Source organism: Seriola dumerili, unplaced genomic scaffold (assembly GCF_002260705.1).
Source record: "Seriola dumerili isolate Sdu_G_001 unplaced genomic scaffold, Sdu_1.0 BDQW01000050.1, whole genome shotgun sequence".
Classification (NCBI taxonomy): domain Eukaryota; kingdom Metazoa; phylum Chordata; class Actinopteri; order Carangiformes; family Carangidae; genus Seriola; species Seriola dumerili.
Genome location: NW_019174305.1, coordinates 2,546,744 through 2,568,849, shown reverse-complemented (window position 1 = coordinate 2,568,849; position 22,106 = coordinate 2,546,744). Strand labels below are relative to the sequence as shown.

At 41.9% G+C, this 22,106-nt stretch overlaps 3 protein-coding genes across 4 annotated transcripts; 1 reads left to right on the top strand and 2 right to left on the bottom strand.

Annotated features, from left to right (window-relative positions):
* Positions 1 to 74: 74 nt before the first annotated feature.
* dgke (diacylglycerol kinase epsilon) lies at positions 75 to 8,626 on the bottom strand. Of its 2 annotated transcripts, none has more exons than XM_022739999.1 (11): positions 7,971 to 8,626; positions 7,314 to 7,473; positions 7,091 to 7,210; positions 6,859 to 7,002; positions 6,337 to 6,494; positions 5,769 to 5,817; positions 5,531 to 5,644; positions 5,285 to 5,356; positions 4,451 to 4,578; positions 4,133 to 4,244; positions 75 to 3,490 (listed from the first exon to the last, which is right to left on the bottom strand). In XM_022739999.1, exons 1-11 carry the CDS (start codon positions 8,420 to 8,422, stop codon positions 3,269 to 3,271), a joined length of 1,731 nt encoding a protein of 576 aa, XP_022595720.1. In that variant the 5' UTR covers positions 8,423 to 8,626; the 3' UTR covers positions 75 to 3,268. The 2 variants fall into 2 exon arrangements, with proteins under 2 accessions (XP_022595720.1, XP_022595721.1); XM_022740000.1 differs by having other exon boundaries at positions 3,322 to 3,490; positions 4,133 to 4,269.
* A 2,706-nt stretch (positions 8,627 to 11,332) lies between these two features.
* On the top strand, positions 11,333 to 15,417 carry cunh17orf67 (chromosome unknown C17orf67 homolog). Its single transcript, XM_022740059.1, has 4 exons — positions 11,333 to 11,416; positions 12,743 to 12,843; positions 14,203 to 14,333; positions 15,157 to 15,417. The coding sequence occupies exons 1-3, from the start codon at positions 11,362 to 11,364 to the stop codon at positions 14,317 to 14,319; spliced, it is 273 nt and encodes a 90-aa protein (XP_022595780.1). The 5' UTR covers positions 11,333 to 11,361; the 3' UTR covers positions 14,320 to 14,333; positions 15,157 to 15,417.
* A 2,045-nt stretch (positions 15,418 to 17,462) lies between these two features.
* cbx8 (chromobox 8) lies at positions 17,463 to 20,596 on the bottom strand. Its single transcript, XM_022739991.1, has 5 exons — positions 20,433 to 20,596; positions 20,259 to 20,302; positions 19,964 to 20,029; positions 19,766 to 19,832; positions 17,463 to 18,341 (listed from the first exon to the last, which is right to left on the bottom strand). Exons 1-5 carry the CDS (start codon positions 20,499 to 20,501, stop codon positions 17,463 to 17,465), a joined length of 1,125 nt encoding a protein of 374 aa, XP_022595712.1. The 5' UTR covers positions 20,502 to 20,596.
* Between the last annotated feature and the right edge of the window lie 1,510 nt (positions 20,597 to 22,106).

Sequence of the window (22,106 nt, the reverse complement as noted above, 5' to 3'; positions counted from 1 at the left end):
GTTCAGCAGAGGCCACATCAGGCTTCTTAGGACCATGTCGTATGAAATCATGTTTTCTGCACATTCTCATCAGCCTTCAGGGTTCTTATTTTTACACATGTGACAACAAAAAAAGTAAGCGTATTCAAATATATATTAGTAATAATGAAAGCATTTTGGTACACACAACATAGTGAAAGGTGAGGACCAACTAGATTTTGAATGCAGAAGCCGAGTGCTAATGGTCTGATGTCAGTCAAGGATAGCAATGTGACAGTTTCACTCGCTCTTGCCAAATTGAGTCTATGAAATACAGTTGTATATCTGCCGCGGTCTAACAGGTGACAAACTGACAGTATTCAAAGGAACGTATAACATCTCAGTCACATGCCTCCACCACACACAATAAAACAAGTAGAAGTCATTAGCCACGCTAGCAACATATTTGTTTTATGACACGGTGTTGGTATTGTTAAATCCTTATCACCACTCTGGCAGTGCCAGAGAAAAGGCCATGTTACGTAATGTCACAAAGGTTATCCACTGTGTTTTTGCACGTTTCACTCAGCTTGTCAGGGTACAGCGGTACACTGTCAACTTCCAACAGTTCAAAGCTGTGTTCATCAGGTTTTTGATTTGACTTCTACGGAGCATAACTCCTTAGGTTTAATATATGAATTCCTTATGAAGTTGCTCTGCTGAATATATTAGCAAACAAAAACCTGCACACTACCTGCAGATGAGGAGCATCTTTGGCATTCATTTGATTGATTGATTTGAATTGGCAGAAACATGCCAATCTGACAAATCTCTATCTAGCTGTTTTGGTCTCTATCATCCCCTGGCTCTGATCTACGCAGCTACTCTGTCTTTGTGCCATTTGTGGTGGGCATATTGTTGCCTAAGAATTGCCTAAACAGTTTCCTGCTGCTGCTGCTGGAAACAAGATTAATGAGAGTAGATATAGAGAAGTTGCAGGCTATAAAAAATCAGTTGACAGATGCTAAAGATCTCTGGGAATCTGAAGTTGGTGATAATTCTTTCTGGATTCATTACTACGAGCAACCAACATTACATTATACATACAAACCTAAAAATATTTATTTGTGCGGCTTTAAGCTGCTGCAGACTTGTGTGCAGAAAGGGATGCAGTATGCTGATAATAATTTAGCATATTAGCATGTTATCTAGCATTAATCTCAAACTACAGCTGAGGCTGAGAGCAATTGTGTTTTGGAGTATTATGTCTTGAAGTGAAATGTTTGATAACCCAAATAAAATACTCAATATTCAACAAAAATCATCAGGATTCATTCTCTATGGACCATCAGTATCTGCACCAAACTGCACAACAATCACCCCCGCAATTACTGACATATTTCACTCTACAACAGTGTCTTGACCTAGAGCCATGCGGCTAACGTGGCTAAAAACCCCAGTTACGTTTAAGAAAATTCAGTGCAACACAACACAAGACAAACAGGTCTGGTAAAGATGGAGGATAATGTAACAGGTCAAACAGGTGTCCTTGAGCAAGAAGACATTCACCAAACAAACAGAGGGTGATGACACCATGTGGCTTGGTTACCTGCCAAGGAGGTGCATATTTCAAAAGCATAGGCATCACGCGGCAAAAAAAAAAACTGATCCCTGTTCAGCCTTATGAGCAGCAGGTTCATTGGAAAGCATAAACTTACATTCCACAGACTTTTCTCATATGGCTGTGAGCAACACGGAATTCTGCAATAAACAGGACCACCTCAAATCGCAAATTAGTTTCCATACAGACAGATGACCTCTTACACACATTATGTAGAATGCAGGAAATATGCAACCAATAAAACTCAACAGGTAGATCAATGTCCCGCGAACACCACACATAAAAGTACATACATGTGATGGTGTTAATATGTAACTGTAGAGGTTTGAGTAGTTGATCAACTCTCCTTGACATGTCTGCAGAAAACACTGTCTTTAGTCGCCACCTTGTGGTGACTGTGGTAAAACACGAATGCAAGAAAACTAAAATAACAACACGACACAGAATAATCTCATCAGCAGTCATCACTATCGGTAGAAACATTGCGGTTTCATGTATGTAACCTACATCCTATGCAGTGTAAGGTATTTATCAGCGTAAGTGCCAAAACAGTGCAACACAAATTATGTCAACAGGAGGAAAGAAGAGGGAAAAAGACAGAAAGGGTCCTCTGAACAACAGTTACTTGGCAGAACTTTCAAAATAAACCTCAACCAGTCGGCGTGTTTCCTGCGGCTCTTACAGCAGAGTTAAGTTTAGCTTCAAGACTGTATCTTAGTACAATCCAGTAGTTTGGCGAGCTACTTGAGACAGTGCATCATGAAGTAAACAAACCAACATCAATGTCCAGTGATTGACAGAACATTACAGGTGTAACAGAGCCCTTGCTCCATAGAGATTCAAAAACCTTTTGGCCTACGTACACATTTCAAAGTCTTACTTTGGATGACAAATGCAGGAGACACTAAAAACTATCAACATTGATGAGGAGGCCGAAAGTGGAATTTAACAGATATTTTGTGCAGTTGAACTTTTCACCCAGCACTCACAATAACTGGCTTCCACAAAATGTGTTTGCTGTGTGTTGTTTGTGCTTTTCGTGTAATGCAATTTCATTAATGGACAATAAAGCTTTGCATGTAGCGTCCACTTGACACTCAACAGTACAGTACTGTTCTCTCCTGTGTTACAGCATCACCACCTGCTGTTGGTGTAGACATGGCTTTGAGGGGGTTTTGTCAATTGAACCTGGGCAACTTGTTAAAAATGGCTCACTGATACCCGCAGGGCTGCACTAGGCATTCAATTGTAAATACAGTGTAATAAATACATTATAGTTGACTAAAGATATCTATGGCACAAGGGATCAGTGCAAATAAACAGCAATCTTTCTCCATAACATTCTCCTCCTCCTGACCGTCCCGCGTGTGGGGGACGAACTGCCTGAGCTCTGGGTTACAATATATGTGGAGTGTGGAGGTAAAAGACTGAAAACAACTCCCACCAGCCCAATAACAAACGAACCTGTCTAACCCCTGCAGTCTCTCAGAAAAGATCTGAAACAATCACAGGAGAAAATAATAACACCTGTTCTCACCAACATGATTTGAGGATAAAGTGTGTTCAGAAATCTTAGAGGAGGATGACTAGGTGCCATTGCAGATGAGGGATTAATAGAAACTGGGCTGAAGAAAGAAGACAGAAACCTAAGATAAGAAGAGCTTCAGACCACATGATGTGTGGGGTGGGTCATGCACAAGCGGAGGCCAGCCCTGGGGGCCTGGGCGAGTCTTGAGGGGTGGGGCTCTCTGTCTCAGAGGCGCTGGATTCGTCGTCGTCGTCGTCCGTCTGCTCTGTGCTGTGATACAGCATGAGGGCCTGGGTCTTATGGGTGATGGTGATGGTGCAGGGGCCCTGAGCCCACGGCTCCCCGTCCACCTGCATGGGCATCTTGGAGCTCTTGAGAACCAGCTGGAGAGGAGTGACATACAGTGTACCAAACCATTAAGTGTCTCACCAATGATGTCAGCCATTACCACCACATTTCTCCCTCATGTGATGCCTCTGGTCCGTGTTTTGACTTGCAAAAGCTGGACAAACTTCTGTTGCCATGGCTACAACTACATCCAACAGTACCACTTTACAATATGACTACCTTTATAAAGGATTTATAAATGGTTTATAATTAGGTTATTATTAATTTAATAAATAAACAAGTTATAACACAGTTTTCATACATTGATGCAGGCTCACTATTTGGCAAGATCAGGTTAATGCTTACTACTCATTAATCTTACTAATGAGTTAATACTATTTATAACTGGTAAAAGCAGCCTTATAGTAAAAAACACTTTTTAGTGAGTGATTTTTGTCCTAAAGGGTTTAAGATTACAGCAAGCAAAGTATATGAGCACATGCAGGAGCTGAGTGGTGTGTGCTTAATCAGATTAGTTCAAATTAGATTCTCAAGTAATGGCAGTGAAAGCTAATTTGAACCCACATAGTCTTTCTCCACACCCACTTACTGAGGTAAACAGGAAGCATTGCAGCACAGCTCTGTGTGCGTGCGTGCGTGCGTGCGTGCGTGCGTGCGTGCGTGCGTGATTGCCTCACCCTGACAGTGTGGGCCTGTCCCAGTCGTACAGGGTTGGCCAGCTTGACCTGGATCTGTGCACAATGGAAGGAGCCAAATACACCCACCACCTCCAGCAGGCCGTCGTCCAGTCTGCAGGGTAAGACCAGAAACAACACTGCTGCTCACTGTTAGTTGCTATGGTAACCTGGAGCACTTGATACAAACATTTGAGTAAGGATTGTAAGAGATTAGAGATTCATAACTACAGATAATCTTTTGCTTCTATGGGGATTTTGTCTAAACACTGATTCTCACGGTATTATTCTCTCCAGTTGTCCTGCAGGTGCAGGTCTTACCGTGTGGGGGGGCAGGGTTCATCCCCCATACCCTCCCAGAGTCTGCAGCCTCCACCCCAGTAGCCAATGTTACAAACTATGATGCCCTCCAGACTGGGGAGGGCCACCCTCTCCCCATCCAACTCCAACTGTGGTGGGAACACACACACACACACACACACACACACACACACACACACACACACACACACACACACACACACACACACACACACTTATTTTCTGCATTGTCCCATGAGAGCTAGAGGATTCAATTAGCTTAGCAGTGAATGCCGCTTTAAGAAATCCAATGTAAACTCCAGAAAAGTCAACATTTTCATCAGGGCTGCACAATGAATCGAAATATTATTGAAAACACAATATGGTCAAGAGCAATATCCAAATCCAAATCGCTGCAATTATTTTGATAGAGGTAAAATGTGTCACAACATAACATAAATTTAGCATTGCGGAACATGCTTCTTTGGTATGAGCACCTACAAAAATCACATCATCATCACTTTTATATTTCTTTCAGTGAAAATGAAATCCCAAAATAATTGCAACATGATTCTTATTGCATATCGTTCAGCCCAAATTTTCAGAAACTACAAAAGAGTAACTGTCATTTATGAGCAGGCCCAGACAGAATGGAAACACATGCAATGTTGTTACTGTAGTTTGTTAATGGCATTTTTTAACCAAACAAGTCAAGCAACAACAAATTCACTTGCAGAGTGACAGCTCTGTAAGAAGCAGAGCGAGCGCAGGGCAGACGTCAGTGATTCTCAGCCAAGAAGACCACATACGTCGGCTGCTTCCATGACAGAATTAGCAGGAACAAAACTACTGTACCTCAATCCTCTTATCCAGATCCTTACATTCCTGCACTAAACAGTCTTTAGTGCCATACAGGAAATATACAGCCTGGGGAAAGGGAAACGTAGACATTAATACAAGCACTTTGTTTCTCTGATGTTTCTGACCAAAAGGAAACAGACAGGTGACACGTTCAGAGGCCATGCCTTTGCATTAATATTCAAACTCAATGCAGTAAAAAATTTGCACATGATTCATGTTTTCAAATGAAGTGGTTCAGACCTTGTTGATGATGCGGCTGGAGAAGAAGGAGGGTGTTTTCTCACGGTGTGTGTGGAAGTTCAGCGCCATCAGAGCGTCTGGTCCCACAGAGAAGTAGTTGTTCATGGACAGAACCTGAGGAAGACATGGAGTAGACAGTATGTTACTAAGTGTGTAAATGTGCAAATTGTCATCAGTTCAATAATAAAATGCTGGCGAGTAAAAAGAAGAGTCTAAAACCCATCAGAGATGAACGCACCTTTGGTTTACGAAAGTAGAGGCCTTTTGAAGCCACCTGCACTTTCCATCTGAAAATAATGATGTAGATAATTAGCAGGAACAAAAAGAAACACAATCTAGAAATACCAAGGCCATGAGTCCATGTCACCCAATGTAACCCTGACCCCTCGGAAAGAAAGGTATGACCAGGCAGCAAAAACAAAGTCTGTAAAAAATGTAAATGTTTTTGTATTTTTCATTTAATTGTTTTTCAGTTCAATTGTATTTTCTCTGGCTTCTATTTCTCTAGGTCTAACTGCTGTAAAATTGAACTACACTAAGTTTAACTGGACCCCAAAAAAACAGAAATTCCAAGAAAAAAAAATGAAGGTAATAGCACAGATGACATGAACATACACACACAAATTCCTCCAACTTCAACTGAAGACTTAATGCCAGCAGGAATTTCATCACAACAAATCTCTAAAGCTGTTGACATGTCAAACGGTCCTCTGAGGCTTTAAACTGAGGAACGCTGCATAAAAAACACATCTGAAACAGAACAATTTATAAGCTGATGGAATAATATCACGCTATCAAAGCCCCACCTGTCCATTTTGACCACCTCGGCATCGAGGATGTTACGGAGAACCTGTTCCACAGGGATCTCTCCAGCATAACCTGCACCCCAGCCCAAAGTGTTGGAAAGGTCATTTCCTGTCCCCAGGGGCAGGATGGTCACCCTCGGAATAAACTGGTCTTGGCCCTGACACAGGAGAATGTAAGAGCAGTTATTTACACAGAGAAGTGGTGGCACACAGGTGGAGACAATGAGTCTGCCCCAAACACCCACACTTGCAGCGGTGAGCACTAAAGAGCGAGTTCACGCACCTCCAGGTAATAGACAAGTGTGCCCCAGTGAGCTCTGATAAACCTCCACATGCTTCATGGGAGCTTGAGCACTCTGGCAATTACTGAAAATACATCACACAAGCAGCCACTTGAATACTCTCTAATTCTTCAAGTGTGGATAATGAGACAGACCCAAAAATGAAGAAAGAGGCAATGCTACATTTCAAACAGAATTAAATAAAAATCCCTCTCATTGCACACAGACAGCCCCGTCTCACCTTGAGCTTCATAGTATCGATAGCATCCAGAACCCAGCCAACCGTGCCGTCACCTCCACACACCACCACCCGCACACTGCCAGGGGGGAGGAGGGTGCACAGCTGGAGGGCTTTGGAGGGACTCAGCTCAGACAGGTCAAACACCTGGAGGACAGAGGAGAGGAAAGACCTGTTTTAGTCATGTTTTGTGCAGAAAAAAGTTCATTGTGACTGACACAAGCTGCAGGCTCACCTGCACTGGGTTGAGGAGGGTGCGAAATTCTCCCAGCAGAGCCTCCCCCATGTTGTTGCCACTGCGTGTGTTAGCCAAGACCAACATTGGAGTCCAGCCACTGCCGCAGGAAGATGCCAGCTACAGAAACAAAAGCACATAACACCAACGTTTCATATGTCAGGTCTGGGACATCACAGAAAACACACTGTGACTCCAAACAGCCGCGACAGATCCTCAGCACCTTGCTGTACTCGTCTGGGTGCCTGCGGCGGAGTTTGTTGACACGGTAGAGGTAGTGAGGAGGGATGATGAGGCTGTGGAACTCGCCCAGGTCACACTGGTCTGCGTCCGCAAGGTTGTCCATGCAGTCGTCGTGCACTGTGGTCTGACACCACACACACCTGAGGGAGGGGCAGAGGGACACCACCCTGTTAGAGGAGTAAGAAAACACACAAAGCAGGTCCTGCTGACGGGAGCAAGCTAGCTGCAGGGGTGCTGATCTGTCTCTGACACTGACCTCTGACCTGTGAAGGTGGGCGGGGTGAAAGGGTCATTTAGGATTAGTAGAGTAATTTATCTGACAGTGTGAGATTATACCAGCTTGTGCCTGCACTCCCACAGAGCAGCAGCAGTCCATTAGAGTAAATTAAAGACGGATTAAAATGACGTAGTGATGTGCAGAGCAGCAGCCTTTCATGCAGCGAACTGGATTATTATTTCTATTATATCTCACAGGTATGACAGTGTGTAGGTGACCTTCTATGAATGGAGCTCATCAGGCAGCAAAAACACCAAAACCACATCTCTTTACGCACAAAAGCAGCTTCACATCTGCTGGACACACACTGAAGTGGGTCTTCCGCACTTGTGGCTGCAGCTGCAGAACCACCAACGCTACCTGAAGTCGCAGAGCTTCGGCTGGGTTCCACACTGCTGTTTGCACACTGCACAGTAACTGGCGAGGGGGACGTTTCCGCGGACCCAGCGGTGCTCCATGGCTCCATCGGGGCTGCAGGGGGCCATGATCTCCTTGCACGGTAGGCTCCGGTCGGCCCGGCGCAGGCACTGCTCGTCGGCGCACACGCTGCAGCAGTCGCAGAAAGCCCCTTGCAGGATGTGCTGCGAACAGACGCAGCAGTAGGTCGGCTTGTTGAAGAGGTCTGTGTAGTGCCAGCCGTGTTTGCTTTTGCGAAAGAAATCCTTCATGTGCGTTTTCCGCTTGGAGCGCTGCGCGCTGCACCACAGCGTGATGATGACCGGGACGATGACGGCCAGAGAGGTCCAGAACAGCAGCGTCCACTCCTCCCGGGAGCCGCAGTCGTCCTGCACCTCGTCCCCCTCCTTGTACATCGCTGCTGGACGGTGATGCTAATGTGCGGAAATCAGTAAAATGTAAACAACAGTGACAGCAGACAGCACGCGCTCCACGGTTCCCCTGCGACTCTCATGTTCACACACACCAACAGGACGCTGCCGCTGAGCTGAACTGAAACATTAAGATTTTATGAACAACCAGCTGTAAACAAGGAGACGGCGATGTGACGCTGAACCCACGAGCTACCTCGCTAACTTAGCTTCAGCAGAGAGTGTTTAAATGTGAAGATAATTCACCCACAGGGAAAATGCGCAGGCGCTCAACAGTGCTGCACTGCTGCAGAGGCCCGCTGTGGAAGAAGTATTCAAATCCTTCTAACCCTTTCACTTCATCTACACATCTACACCTCTCAGTAACAAATACCCCACTACAAGTAAATGTCCTGCATTAAAAAAAACAACTTAAGTAAAATTACAGACGAATTAACAACAACATCCACACAGAAAAGGAAAGGACCTCTGTATGTCGGTGTTGGAAGACACTCAGATAACTTAAGTGCAAATTATTTATTTATTTAAGTGCAAAATTATTATCAGCAAAATGTACAGACTTATAAAAAAAAGCATTTGTGTTGCAGGGAAATGTCGCTTGTCGCTGACATATTTTTATATATGACATTATTTGATTTCTTATTACGGATGCATCAATGTGTAAGCAGCAGTTTATTACTGTAGCCTGTCGGGGTGCCGCTAGTCTCAACCACAGAAGTAGTTTAATCCAGTGGGTCCATGGGAGTCAGACTCCTTCAAAGTATGACAAGGTAAATCTGAGCGGTCTTCAGATGATGAATGGTTCTGACACACAAATCTGTTTTCCGTTTTTGCACTTTAATATTTGCTTCTTTTTTAAAATTGGATAATTTGACGTCTTTGTAAAAATGTGCAATATTCCCGCTGACATGTTGTGCAGTAGCAGTATAGAGTAGCGTAAAATGGAAATACAAGTACATCAAAGTACAGTGCAACATTTTGAAGTTAGTTTCCACCGCTGGTACAAGGACTGAATGCACTTACACTTTGTCAAGGATATTTGTTTACCTTGACAGTACAACTGAACTGCCGGTGATAATGTTTTGCAGATCAGCCTTTATGTGTTCAGCTGCAATGCACAGACTGCCTTCTCTCTGAGGAACAAAAGACGAGGAGCCGAGCGTCATCAGCGAACACGGAAGTACGTACAGGCTAAACTCTGTTTTTTCTCATCTCTGATTTCAGAGCTCTTGATGTGCGGACTGCTGCTTCTCAGTGCGCATGCGCCATGAGCTGCATTGCAACCTCAAAAATCACACGAGGGAACGAAAGCCTTCTCTGCCCCAGGAGTTAATCAAAGCAGAAATTATTATTAAAATCTACACAGTGATGGAGACACACGCCTATTTCACAAGGGATAGGAGGAAGCGGAAGCGGAAAGAATGACGCAGGATGACGTATTCCCTCAGATGTCACTGGCAGTCCGCCAGTACATTTATGAAAGAAAGAAATAAATCATGAGATCAAATATATTCTGGCAGTATGTGTTTAACCAATCAAAGAAACTTTGAAATCAAAACAATGTTGATATTTAAAATGAATAGCGTTAGTTGTAGAGTTTGGCTGCTAATGTGGTAACTCACCAGTACTGTTTTCACTCATTAAATTTTAGATTTGATTCTTTTACTCTGACCTTTTGGGAGCTGTAAGCAAAGATGACATTCGGGGAGCCTTCTTAGTGTCAGAGGGGTAATTCAGTGATGTACTGTTGTAGTCCCATGAAGCTGGGAGCTTCTGTAAAAGAATGGTCAAAATCGAAGCAGCAAACAATAAGATATCCTGCCATTTGGTCTCTCCCATAATCCATCTCATCTCTGGTCAGCATCAGCATCTTTTAAACTCTATATCCCCAGTTTAAAACAGATTACCTGTTTGTACACATTTGTATTCACCAATTCCAATCCAAGATTACCCCAATGACATCACCTGGGTTATTTTCTCAGACTAAAAAAACCTCCCAACACTGTTTTCACAGGCTGTGTAGTTTTCCTCTAGATAAGCAAACTGAACTTCCTGCATAGAATTTGTGGAATTTCCCTTTAAATTAGACTGCATTTAGATCATTGTGTTGTTTAGCAAAATAGTGTGAGTGGTATTTATTTTGGAGTTAATAACCACATCAGACCAAACACACATATTGTCTGTCTCTGCTATGCACAACTAAATGCCAAACCCCAGCCATTATTGTAACCCTCCCAAACTCTAACCCTGGTCCTGGTCCTGGTCCTAAACCTAAACCTGATTGTAACCCGAAGCAAGTTATAACATCCAAGGGACGGCCAAAATGACCTCACAAAGCAGGAATATCCTCAATATTAAAAAACACACACACACACACACACACACACACACACACACACACACAGAGGAATGTTAACCAAAGGACTGCAGCCACAGAAAGGGGAGGGGGCAATAAAGTTTATTAGACAGATAAATAGATCTCCAGCTAAAACAGGTGAATCCCTTGATTCTTTTTTTATTTGAGCTGCAGTTTTTTGCTCATATAGACCATTTCACAAAGGTGCTGCCTCACAAGTATTCCCTATCTTTAAATGACTGTGTGCACTGCCATCTAGTGGATAGACTGCTACCTGCCTCACTACACCTCACACAGTAGCTGCTCTAATTTTCTCCACCCCCATTCATTTTGCAACTTTAGAATTTATAATGTGTATCTATATGAATTATACTTCTATTTAAACCAATGCATCACCACTGATAGCCATTTATTTTCAATATGCCCTCAGTAACATGAGCAGGTATGTGACAGTTTGTGGGTGACGTGCAGGAGGAGGTAGGAGGAGAATTTTTCCCTTCACCCCCACTGGACTCTGGTCAGGACCTCAGAGCAGAGAAGGCTAGCACAGGAAAAACAAGTGTAGAAGATGAAGAAGCTGGTGGTGTTTTTGCTCTGCCTGGTCCTGCTGACTGTTTACACAGGTAGGAAACTCTAAGGGATTTGAGGAGGACAGCCACCACGATGAACTACGGGGGTGAAATTTTAATCAGAAGAATAAGCTTTTGTGTTTTTTTTTCTGCACCCTGTTTCTGTGACAGTGAATAAGTCAGTACATTTAGCTCCATTAGACCAGAAAAGGATAGAGATAGAGAGGAAAAGTGAAGACTGGAGGTGATTGTGTGGTCTCACTTAAGATAGTTTTGCATGAATTTAGTGTATCTTTCTTTTGCTGCATGACTATATTAGATTACAGATGCTGAAATGTTTCTTTACTATTTTTACTTTAACGATTGCTGCATTTTGCAACCATTCTTTTGCACCAGTATTTCATTCCAAAGCCAGTGCATTTAGCTCTATAACTGATTTGTTTTCAGCATGCACTTGTGTCAAACACAAGAGGAAACTGCACAGATCTTCACAATGACAAATTATTCTGAAAATCAAAAAACCATCTTTTGTAATGAGACAGCTGGAGATTGTTAGGTGTTTTTTGCCACGTCGCTGTGAGGGCCAGAGCAGCAGGAGCAGCAGGAGCAGCTCTGGCCTTGTGCTGACAGAGCTGGGTTCATTTCCACAGCAGCTCCCTCTGGCAGCAGAGGAAGAGAGAGCCAGCCAGGCTGCCTGCTGATGGGGTCACGTGCTGCACGGGCCGACTCCCTGGGGAGCGAGGAGGATGAATGGGCACTTTGTTACCTTCCACCAAATACCCTGCCTCCCAATACAGGCCTGGGTTAGAGAGAGGGAGACAGAGACAGAGTGCCCTCGCTCTGCAGAGGCCAGTGTGTGTGTGTGTGTGTGTGTGTGTGTGTGTGTGTGTGTGTGAGAGAGGGAGAGCGAGCAGCTCCCTCGGGGCTGGCGTTGGGAATAAACAGCCTCACATGGACTAACTAAACAGATCAGGTCAGCTACAGCCCACCAGCAGCAGATAGTGGTGAGGGGTTTATTCATGGGTCTGAACACAGCCTTCAGTGAGAGGAATGTTATCCTGATTAGCCAATTCCCAGCCACCAAGCAAACAGCTGTTATGTTCCTCACAAAAACAAATTAACTCAAGCTGAGGTCCAACTCAGAGCAGACGATCTTAGTTCCTGACTCTCTCGTAAAGAGGAAGTAAAAATAGAGGAAACTGCCAACACACACACACTCACATGTACAAGACTAGAACAAAATTAGTCTTTTATCTTTTTTATGTGCAGTGAATCAGCTTTATCAAATCTTTTTGTGTGTGTGTGTGTATCACATGAGATATGAGTAAACATTTTATCTTTTTGCAGTCAAACTCTTATCTCTCTCTCTCTCTCCCTCAGATGCAGGCCCTATCATCAAGGAGAGCTTTGCTAAGCAGCTTCTCCGCAGCAAGAGGCAGGAGCGGCCAATGAAGGCCGGCTACCCTGATGAGCCAATGAGGGTAAGGTTCATCCAGAGCAAAGAGCACAGACACATGGATATACAGAGATTAACCTGCTACTATTGATCATACTGAGATCTATAGCTTTCTGGTCAGCACTTTATTTTAACCCCCTCTATTTATATGAAATGTATGAGCAGGTAATAAATGCTTAATAACTCATATATATGTACACAAGTGTTATAGTGTTTCATAAAGCATTTGTTAACTGTTTATACGCATTTACAGGCTGTTTTAAAACTGTTCATAATTATGTTAAAATCCCATTAAAGAGATATGATTATGTATGTATGACTACAACTATGTAATATTATGTTATCAAGCTTCCATTATCTGTTTATACATTTACATTTATATGAGGAGTTCAAGCTTTTGACAAAACATGAATTAGCACTACCTTATATCTGTTAGCATATTATAAAAACTTATTAAGTGTATATATAATGTTTCTAAATGCTAAAATGATGTTGATTGTTGTGAATGTTTATACAAAATATTTATTTACACCTTACTTCAGTATATATTAAAAACATTTAATCTAATCATTTTATCTGTCATTAATTCTTTTGTAAATTCTAAATTTGTAGCTTTTTAAACATTAGTTACAGTTGACATGTAAAAATTAAATTCAACATCAGACCGGGCTGAGCAACACAATAAAGCAAAAGTCAGCAAGACCGATAAAAAATTAGTAATATATAAGTAAGTTAAAATAATTTTTACTAAACATAAACATAACTGATATTTTAAATCAATATATTAAATGAATGAGATATCTGTTGCCATTACTGAAGGGGATTTAGCTGTCGTCCTGGAGATAACCTCATGACTCACAGCAGAGCCTTGTTGACCACCTATATAAAACTTTCACCCTAACACTTTGCCCAGGCCCTTTCAAGTACGTAATGTGTCTTTATTGAATGACGATCTGAACCACCTAATTTAATTTAGCTGAATAACATGTGACAGATCAGCCTTTGACACTATTTCTTCTATTTCTCTTCAGACCTGGGGGAAATGTAAGTAAAGCAGCAGTACCTATAAACTAATCTTCCTCCGTGCATTTGTGCATTGTACTGCTTTGAATGCAGACATTCATCATCATTCAAGTCCAAACATGTTTCCCTCTGTTTATCTCTACTCATCTCTGTCATTTTACTTTGATTGCGTTGTCATGGTGAGCCGGTGGAGTTTTATTCTGACTCGGTGATTCCCCGTTTTCATTTATGCAAATGTGGGCAGCAAACTGTGTCCATGTTCATCAGCTTTCTTCTTCATCTCTTTCTTCTTCTGTTTCTTTCAATTCATTTTCATGTGTCGTTGTCTCCTCCTTATTCAACTGTGCACATCTTTCTCCAGGAGCATCTGCTCCACATGCAGGCTCTGGATCAGAGGGCCCAGGAGACCAACCTGGAGCACTGGTTGAACCCTCACTGCTACCCTCGCTGTGACAGGAACTATGGATACCCTGTGTGAAGATGATGACAAAGGTTGTCACAAGTCTCCACTTTCACCTCAAAGGCCAAACGCGCACTGTGCATGCATGCAAAGATGTGCACCCACACGGCAGCATAACCATCAGTTTTCATTGAAGTCAGATTTTACAAACAAGCAGCGTGCAAACCCATTTTTGCACTCTTACACAAACATGTATTTGTCTCCTTTGCATACTGAATTAATTGTTTCTGTTCTGGAAATGTCTCACTGCTGTTGTGTTATTCCTCTTCCTGTTCTTTTGTGATTTAATCACAACTGCTAAATGTAAAAACCACAGAAACCTGTCTTACAGTTTCGGAGTCATGCTCATGTCATCTCATGTATAATAAATAATATATATCATATAATATTTCTAACACATACAGCAGTACAGTAAAGTTCATTCAACGTCCTGGTGTAGTTGTGAATCACACCAACACTGTTGAGCCTTGAATGTCCGCTGAAAAATTCATTCACACTCATTAACACTGAAACATCTTCAGTTTGGAAAAAGAAAAACCACAAGTGACACACACAAGTATTGTTGTATAAAGCAGGAAGATCTTCACATTACAATCTAAAACTAAACTTAAATATTAGGTTTAGGAGTATGACGTTATTTATATGGATGAATCCAAGAAAATAACTTAAAAAATGTAAAATACTACACTATAGATACACACTATTATACTGTCACTATGTGTTTTGTCTTGTGTTGCTAATACTCTTCTGTTTACAACACCCCTGAATTATTTTGAAATGTTCTGCATGTGTAATGTACTACTTTACCTGATAATTTCCCAATCTTTGAGTTTATTTACTTTTCTCTTTCCACAGTGAAGGACCAGAGGTGACAATGTGGACTCAAGGACAGCAGAAAACTCTTGAAAAACAGAATGGAAAGACTTTTTCTCTCTCCCTCCTGAGATATAATGACCATGTGCAGAATGCTGAATAAGTGGTCATGCATATATAATCTTATTGTATCACAGCTGTGTAGTTTGCTGTTTTCAGTAGTTTCTGAAGTTTTATATCATGTCATGTCATCACAGATTGAAGTTTGTGAGCAGTGAATCAAAAATAAATCAAAAAGCATGAAAGCCTGTACCGGGTAATGGCGGTGTTTTATTTATTGAATTGAATTTTTTCGTTGATATTAGAAAGAGGAGGGTGCTCCGAGGTTGAGGGCTCCACACTCTCATTTTCCTCACAGGGATAGTTCACTGTATATGGATCCTGGTTTGAGTCAAACTGGGTTTACGTCTCAAATCTGAATGTGATTATGAAGGATGTTGTGACTTTAGTTAACCACTTGGTAATCAGCTAACCAGAAAAAAAAACGTCCCTTTTATTTATTTATTCATTTATGATCATATTTGTGCCTCTACATTCTTTAGATATGGAGACCGGGATCGGGTCTTTAATTAAAAAGGTTCAAGCACAGTAAACATTTGATTTCGTTTATGTAATTTTTAGCAGAAAGAACGCAGTCCTGTGTATACAAGGTATGTCATGGGCTATATGAATAAATCGGCTCTGAAGCTTATTGGACCCATACAGACCTGACGTGTGACGGATCAACAGCGCAGGTCTGCGTCCTCAAACAGCGGTGACAGGTTGATCCATCGGACTGCGCACTTCGACCCTGGACGGGCTTTTAAAATAGTCTAGGCTACATATTGTTTTTTTAATCGGGTCTGGCACTGCAAACCAGTTTAGATTATAAATGCTGTGGTGTGTGGCTCTGGTTCGTTTATATATGATCCTCTAGAAATAAACATTAAATAAATCAAAAGACTGGTCGCCGCTGGTTCTGAAATGATACAGAGTTGGGGCCTGTGAGATTGGATAGCTGCATTTAGTTGCAATCTTGTCATTTATTCAAAAGTCTCTGAACGCAAAGTGGCCTGTAAAAATCAGACGTGACGTCTGCGACGCATACATTCAAATTAAATAGGCCGTTCACAGCAAGGCCACGGGCTGATGGGCTGTTGTGTTTGAGCAGAAATGCGTGTAGGCCTCCAGCAGCCGCAGCAGCAGCCGCAGGCTCACGTTGGCTCAATTACGATACATGTTTTGGTCCAAGTCTGAGGCCTCTGACTTCAACTGTAATAATAATAGAAGAGATTCTTGTTTTCGCCTGTAGGAAATAAAAACAATGCAATTTGTCATAATTTTCCAATGACCTGTAACAGAAATTTAGGCAATTAAAATCTAAGCAAGAAAAATAATCCTGATGATTTAGACGGCGGTTTTACAGCCTGACGGTGTCACCGGGTTGGACAAAATCCAGGGTCTCATTTCTGGGTTTAGGTGTTGCGTTCAAGGCCAACGGTGAGGTGATGAGAAATGACAGACATTTAAACACAACGAAATGAGAAAATTCAACGTATTTATTGAAAAGCGTCTAAAAAGCAATTTGACACCAACTTTGTAATTTGCGTTATTACATCAAAGCTTCATGAAGGTTTTCTTTGAAGATGTAAACTATATACTGTAATGTAGTAATATGCGCCTTGGAAAAACCTTTAAAGTGTCTGTGTTGAATTTATTAATTTATCTTACAATTAGAAATGTTAGAGAGGTCTTTAAACACTACAAAACGGATTATTTCTTAATACTTTTCAATTCAAAGTGCTTGAGTAAATTTTTTAAATATAAACCTTATTGAGTTGAACAAGGTAACTTCAGTCTAATCAGTTCAAATTATAGAGAAATATTCAATCCACAGACTGGATTTAATATCTTGCCTCACACAGTTTACTAGCGTGAGCTCAGGCTGAAAACACAGTGAAAAAAAATACATTCTAGTTTGTTATATTTGCAAAATAGTAAAATTCACAAGCTCTGTACAGAAAGTAGCCAGCTGCTGCAAAGGAAACATGCAACTCATTCATGTTAACCAATGCATGAAGCAAAATGGACTTCATTTGATTTGGTCAATACATTAAATAGATGTCCAACTTTATAATATATACACATATGCACATTATGTAATTTGCCTTTATACATTACATACAAAATCTGCTTTGCTTAATAATCACACTATGTCTTATAAACATGAGAATGATTCTGATGCAAGTCAGAGAAAACAAAGTGTGGAGTAAAAAAAAAAAAAAAAAAAAAAAAAAGCTATCAAACAATCATCTCTTGTCTTTGAAGAAGCCTTTAGAAGTGCTGCTCTCCTTGATGGTGACAGTCAGGAAGTTGGTGGTCACATCTGTCACCAGGACCTTTTCCACGCTGCCGAGAGATGGCCTCCACGAAACTTCATCCAAGTCGTCATCAAGCCGGGTCGGAGAGGGCCTGTCCAAGAAGTAAGGCTTTTCCATCAGTGGGAGCTCAGCGGGGCGACTAACGCTCTGGCTCATTTTGGGCTGGTGCTTGAAGTGTGCGGGTGCCAGGTAGCTGGATCCTTCCTTAGTCCTGTGTGTATCGATGTCTATCCTGTGTGGGTGCAGGCTGCGGTCTGAGTAGAGCTGTTTGTAGGAGCTTCCACCGGAAAGTTCCCTGTTTTGTTGGTGATGGTGATGATGGTGGTGGTGGTGATGGTGATGGTGGTGTTTATGGCTGTGACCGTGGTTCTCTGGATGTCTGTGGGCTACTTTGAACAGCCTCATCTCTTCAACCCCCTGGAGCTTGGCCAGTTTGTGAGGGCCATGACTCAACTGCTCTTCTGCCCTCCTCTTGTGAGGCTCAGGGGCTGCAGGGCTGTAGCTGCTGTCCTTGAAGCGGGGCTTAGGCTTCGGGCCTCTTTTTTTGGGCACATGAAGGAGTCCGTCTGGGCTATTTTGCTGAAGGGAAGACTGCTGGTGCTCCCGGGTGCTAAGTTCTGGTGGTCGGACTCGTACACTTTCTCCACGGTTGACAGTGCTGGGTGGGAAGATGGTGGGAACAACAGCTCTCAGGCCCTCTCTAGCCCTGGGAGTGACAACTGGCTCTGGAGTTGGGTAGGTGACGTGCATCCCTCGGACTGCCTCACTCCTGAACTCATAGGATTTGGCTTTAACTTTTGCCTGAGCCTATTAGAAAATAACAAAATGACAGGGAAAATATTATTCAAAACTATACTACAAAAATTACTATTCTATTTTTGTTATTCCTTAATCAACTTAACAGGCCTTTTTCACAGCAAACATTTTGACTTGTCATAGTCGGACAGCCATTAGATTTGTCTGATGATACATATAGTGTGATGATGGAAAAACAAACAGGAGAAGGACTCTGATGAGTCAAGGGGGCTAGTTCTACTGATTATGATACTGTATTATGTGTTTGGTTTTCATAGTTTTATATTTATTTTGTTTGCAAGTATAGTTAAAGAGTTTTCTATTTATATTCTATACATTAATATTTTATATTTTGTTTCATGCTTAATTGAAAATTTGCAGGTTCTAAATAAAAGAAAATATTCATGCAAGAGTGAGTACCATTTATTTATATAATTCAAATACTTAGTAAGAAACAGGCCCTCAATGTGGTCTTTTGCATTCACTGAATTTAAAGAGATGTGCTGTGTGTATTGTTATGTGGAAATGAAATGACCTATATGAGAATATGAGATAGTGGTCATATAGCACAGCCCAACAGCCATCATAGTGTGACAGTGAGCCACCATCCACAATACCAGTACCTGAAGCAGCTAAATGGAGTTCATCCATCATTTACACCTCTGCTTTTCCAACTCACTTATCAAACTCCATGAAACAGGCTTACTGATTGTTTCAATCACTGCCCATGCCTGACACACAGGTTTATCTACACATCTACACATGAAATGAGTGAAATGGAGTTGCAAACATATACTAATAAGTTTTAACAACTACAACAGAAAACAGTTCCTGTCAGGTCACAGTATCTATTAGTGAAATTCCTCTACCTCACTCTAAACAACAGCCCTGTCAACGGAGATTCTGGTATTTAGTTCAAGATGAACTGCCGGTCATTTAGCAATTTTCACGGTCCATTGTCCTGAAAAGCTGAACCCTATTTCTGACTGCATCAGGCTATGACACTTTACTCGACCGATTTCATTCACATACGGCAGTAACATTTCAGCATCTGAATTTAATGAAAGGATTTAGTAACAAAAACGGATTTTAAACAAGGATTAAGGACTTTGAGCAAGTCGCTTCAACAGCAGCGTCTGCACAAGACTGGCTGTTTGTTTGTTAAGCTATTTTAAATATGTCAACAGTTCCCATTAGCTTAAACACAAACTGAATACACGCTACTTTGAATATGCATAATTAGCATAATTAAGGAGCCTTGTGCATTTCTGTGAAATACAATGAGGCCGAAGTTAATTTGTAAAGGCTTTAAGTAAGACAGTTAACAAACAACAACACACATTATATAGACAAAAAAGGCTTAAGAATTTGACGTGATAATTAGCCGTGACCATGTAATTCATTACGAAAACACTAAACAAAGCTGCTAAATTTACCTTAAGCAGAAATGTCTTGGGTTTTGGTCCTCTCTTTTTGGGTCCATAGAGCTCCCTTTCACGCTCCCTGTGAAAAAATATAGTAGCAGACTCCCATTTTGAGTGTCACGGAGCAAAGTGCAACGAGGACACCATATATTTATTGGACATGTTAACATTCACTGGCTCTGCCCATACAGGCCAGCCCAGACATCTTACCTCTGTTCAAAAGCGGCAAACAGGCGGGAGTCCAAAATATTCTCCTCTGGCTCCCAAGTGCTGTATCTGACAATTAAAACATTAAGTCAGATTGAGGAAGCGAGCGCTGACACACAGTATGTGGATGGCCATAGCGTTAGCCTGCCAGCTACAATCTCCATCGTGCTGTGCACCTCAGTTTTAATCCGGCTGTCTCGCTAGCTTTGGTGAGCTAACGACAGCCACAGCCGACACAGTACAGACATCACAGCCGCGGGTTGAAAACATGCAAGAGACACAATGAAGCAGCACTTACTTGGGAGACCAGCCCTTCCATTTCACAAGGTATTCAATCCGACCCTGCATGCCATCAGAAACAAACAGAAAGTACTTCGTTAGCTTGCAGGGCAACAGTAGTATTTGAGTGCGGTAGTGGTGCATTATATTCAACGCTCTGGGGGAAAAGGGGCACGTTACATCCCACGCCTACCTTCCTTATCCTCCGTTTGATAATAGACTCGGCAGCGAACACCCTCTCTCCGACGGCAGACAGCTCCATGTTTACTCCAGTGCTACCTACCGTTAGCTCGGTGGACGCTAACGTTAGCAGAGCAGATATTTTTCTCCAGTCCCAGCCACTCTGAATTCCCGACAGACCATAATACTCCCGTACAGAATGGACGTCAGCGCAATTTTTTACAGCGTTGCTAAGGAACCGCAGTCGGTGGAACCTCTAGAAGAACGCCCATTGGTCCAGCCGTTGCTACGTGCTCGGGTTGCTAAGTGAGGGGAGGAGCGTGAGCTTGTGTGAATTCTTTCGGGGGGGAAAATGGTGGCTTTTTTCCCCGCGCGGCGAGTGAATCATTTCGCGCAAGTTATGTGAGTCATTCAAACATGCACGTGGTATCAAAAGTTGTCTGGCTTTATACATGCGACAGTGTCGCCACACAAGTATAGAACTAGGACATAACAATGTTGTTTAGTTTATTTTTACCACTCGAGAAACAGTCGAGACACATGAGACATTCCTCATTTTCGTTTAGTCTATCCAGCAATGTATTTATCAGCTGATGCAGAGTTTATTGTTATGGTCCATAAGCACACAGCCTGTGACGGTCTGTGCAATGTCGTTACAAATTTATCTTCTGCCTGCATCCATCATTTGTCCTTGCTGTGTCAGGCCAAAGACAGATGATCAATGTACTATTTCTGTCAGTCAAATTTATAAGCTATTTATTTTCATATTATTTCGTTTAAACAGCTGTGTGTGTCATCCTTGAAGGCAAAGTTTTAAGTCATATGTAGCTATCTATTTTTTGCCAATACTTCTGGTTTGTTGTTTAAAATATCTTCGCACTGGCCAAGACCTGTTATCCACAGAGATACAGGTGAACTCAGTGTTCACTTAAAAAAACATCTTTAGTCAGGTAGAAGGACAGTCCGAGGGATTACTGTCACCGCCCATTATGCAAGACATTCAGTGTAGTGAATGTGATTTTTAAAATGTTAGGGAAACGAAGCTGTTGTTATGACCCTCAACGAGCAAAAGATCAGCTGATGCATGTAGATATCTGGCAACGCCGACGAAAGCTTTTCATATTTTTGACATTATGGCAAAGACCTGTCACCTTCCTCTTTGCAGCCACTCTGAAAGAACATTTTACTTTGCTGCTGTCATATCTGAGCTATTCACACCGGAAACAGAACGGTATGTTTTTTTTTCCAAAGCAGCGGCATCAGGCCCATTCCACCAAAGTGACCTGCGTATGTGCATAGGCTTTCATTGGGCCTAATGTGTTAATGCACCAACCAACACATTTAGATGAGAAGAATACAACTAAACACCAGAGAAAGGAAAATATTATATTAGCATCTTCAACCTTTCTAGGCAGATTGAATACAACAACAAAAAAAGCACAGGAAAATCCTATTATCCTTATTTTTTTTTCTATTTTGGGCTCTTTAAAAAAAAAAGAAAAAAGAAAAAAAAGCAAAGACTGCGCCGCAAGTCAGCTCACTGCTTTGATCAGACTATCAGACTGCAATTCATAGACCGACAGGTCAATTTTACTGTTTAGGAATAAGGATTAAAAAAGATAAAAATAAAAAACACCTTTAAGTAGTCAAGATAAATCTGTTATAGGCCTATAGTATGATAATAAAT

Excerpts from the sequence above, each read along its gene's own strand:
- dgke (XM_022739999.1), bottom strand. The coding sequence starts at position 8,422 with ATGTACAAGGAGGGGGACGAGGTGCAGGACGACTGCGGCTCCCGGGAG. Across the intron at positions 4,579-5,284 it reads ATCTGGATAAGAGGATTGAG|TTGGAGTTGGATGGGGAGAG; the intron begins GTACAGTAGTTT and ends TTCCCACCACAG. Across the intron at positions 4,245-4,450 it reads GAACCCTGCCCCCCCACACG|ACTGGACGACGGCCTGCTGG; the intron begins GTAAGACCTGCA and ends CTTACCCTGCAG.
- cunh17orf67 (XM_022740059.1), top strand. The coding sequence starts at position 11,362 with ATGAAGAAGCTGGTGGTGTTTTTGCTCTGCCTGGTCCTGCTGACTGTT. Across the intron at positions 11,417-12,742 it reads CCTGCTGACTGTTTACACAG|ATGCAGGCCCTATCATCAAG; the intron begins GTAGGAAACTCT and ends TCTCTCCCTCAG. Across the intron at positions 12,844-14,202 it reads ACCCTGATGAGCCAATGAGG|GAGCATCTGCTCCACATGCA; the intron begins GTAAGGTTCATC and ends ATCTTTCTCCAG.
- cbx8 (XM_022739991.1), bottom strand. The coding sequence starts at position 20,501 with ATGGAGCTGTCTGCCGTCGGAGAGAGGGTGTTCGCTGCCGAGTCTATT. Across the intron at positions 20,030-20,258 it reads TGGAAGGGCTGGTCTCCCAA|ATACAGCACTTGGGAGCCAG; the intron begins GTAAGTGCTGCT and ends TTTAATTGTCAG. Across the intron at positions 19,833-19,963 it reads TTTGCCGCTTTTGAACAGAG|GGAGCGTGAAAGGGAGCTCT; the intron begins GTAAGATGTCTG and ends ATTTTTTCACAG.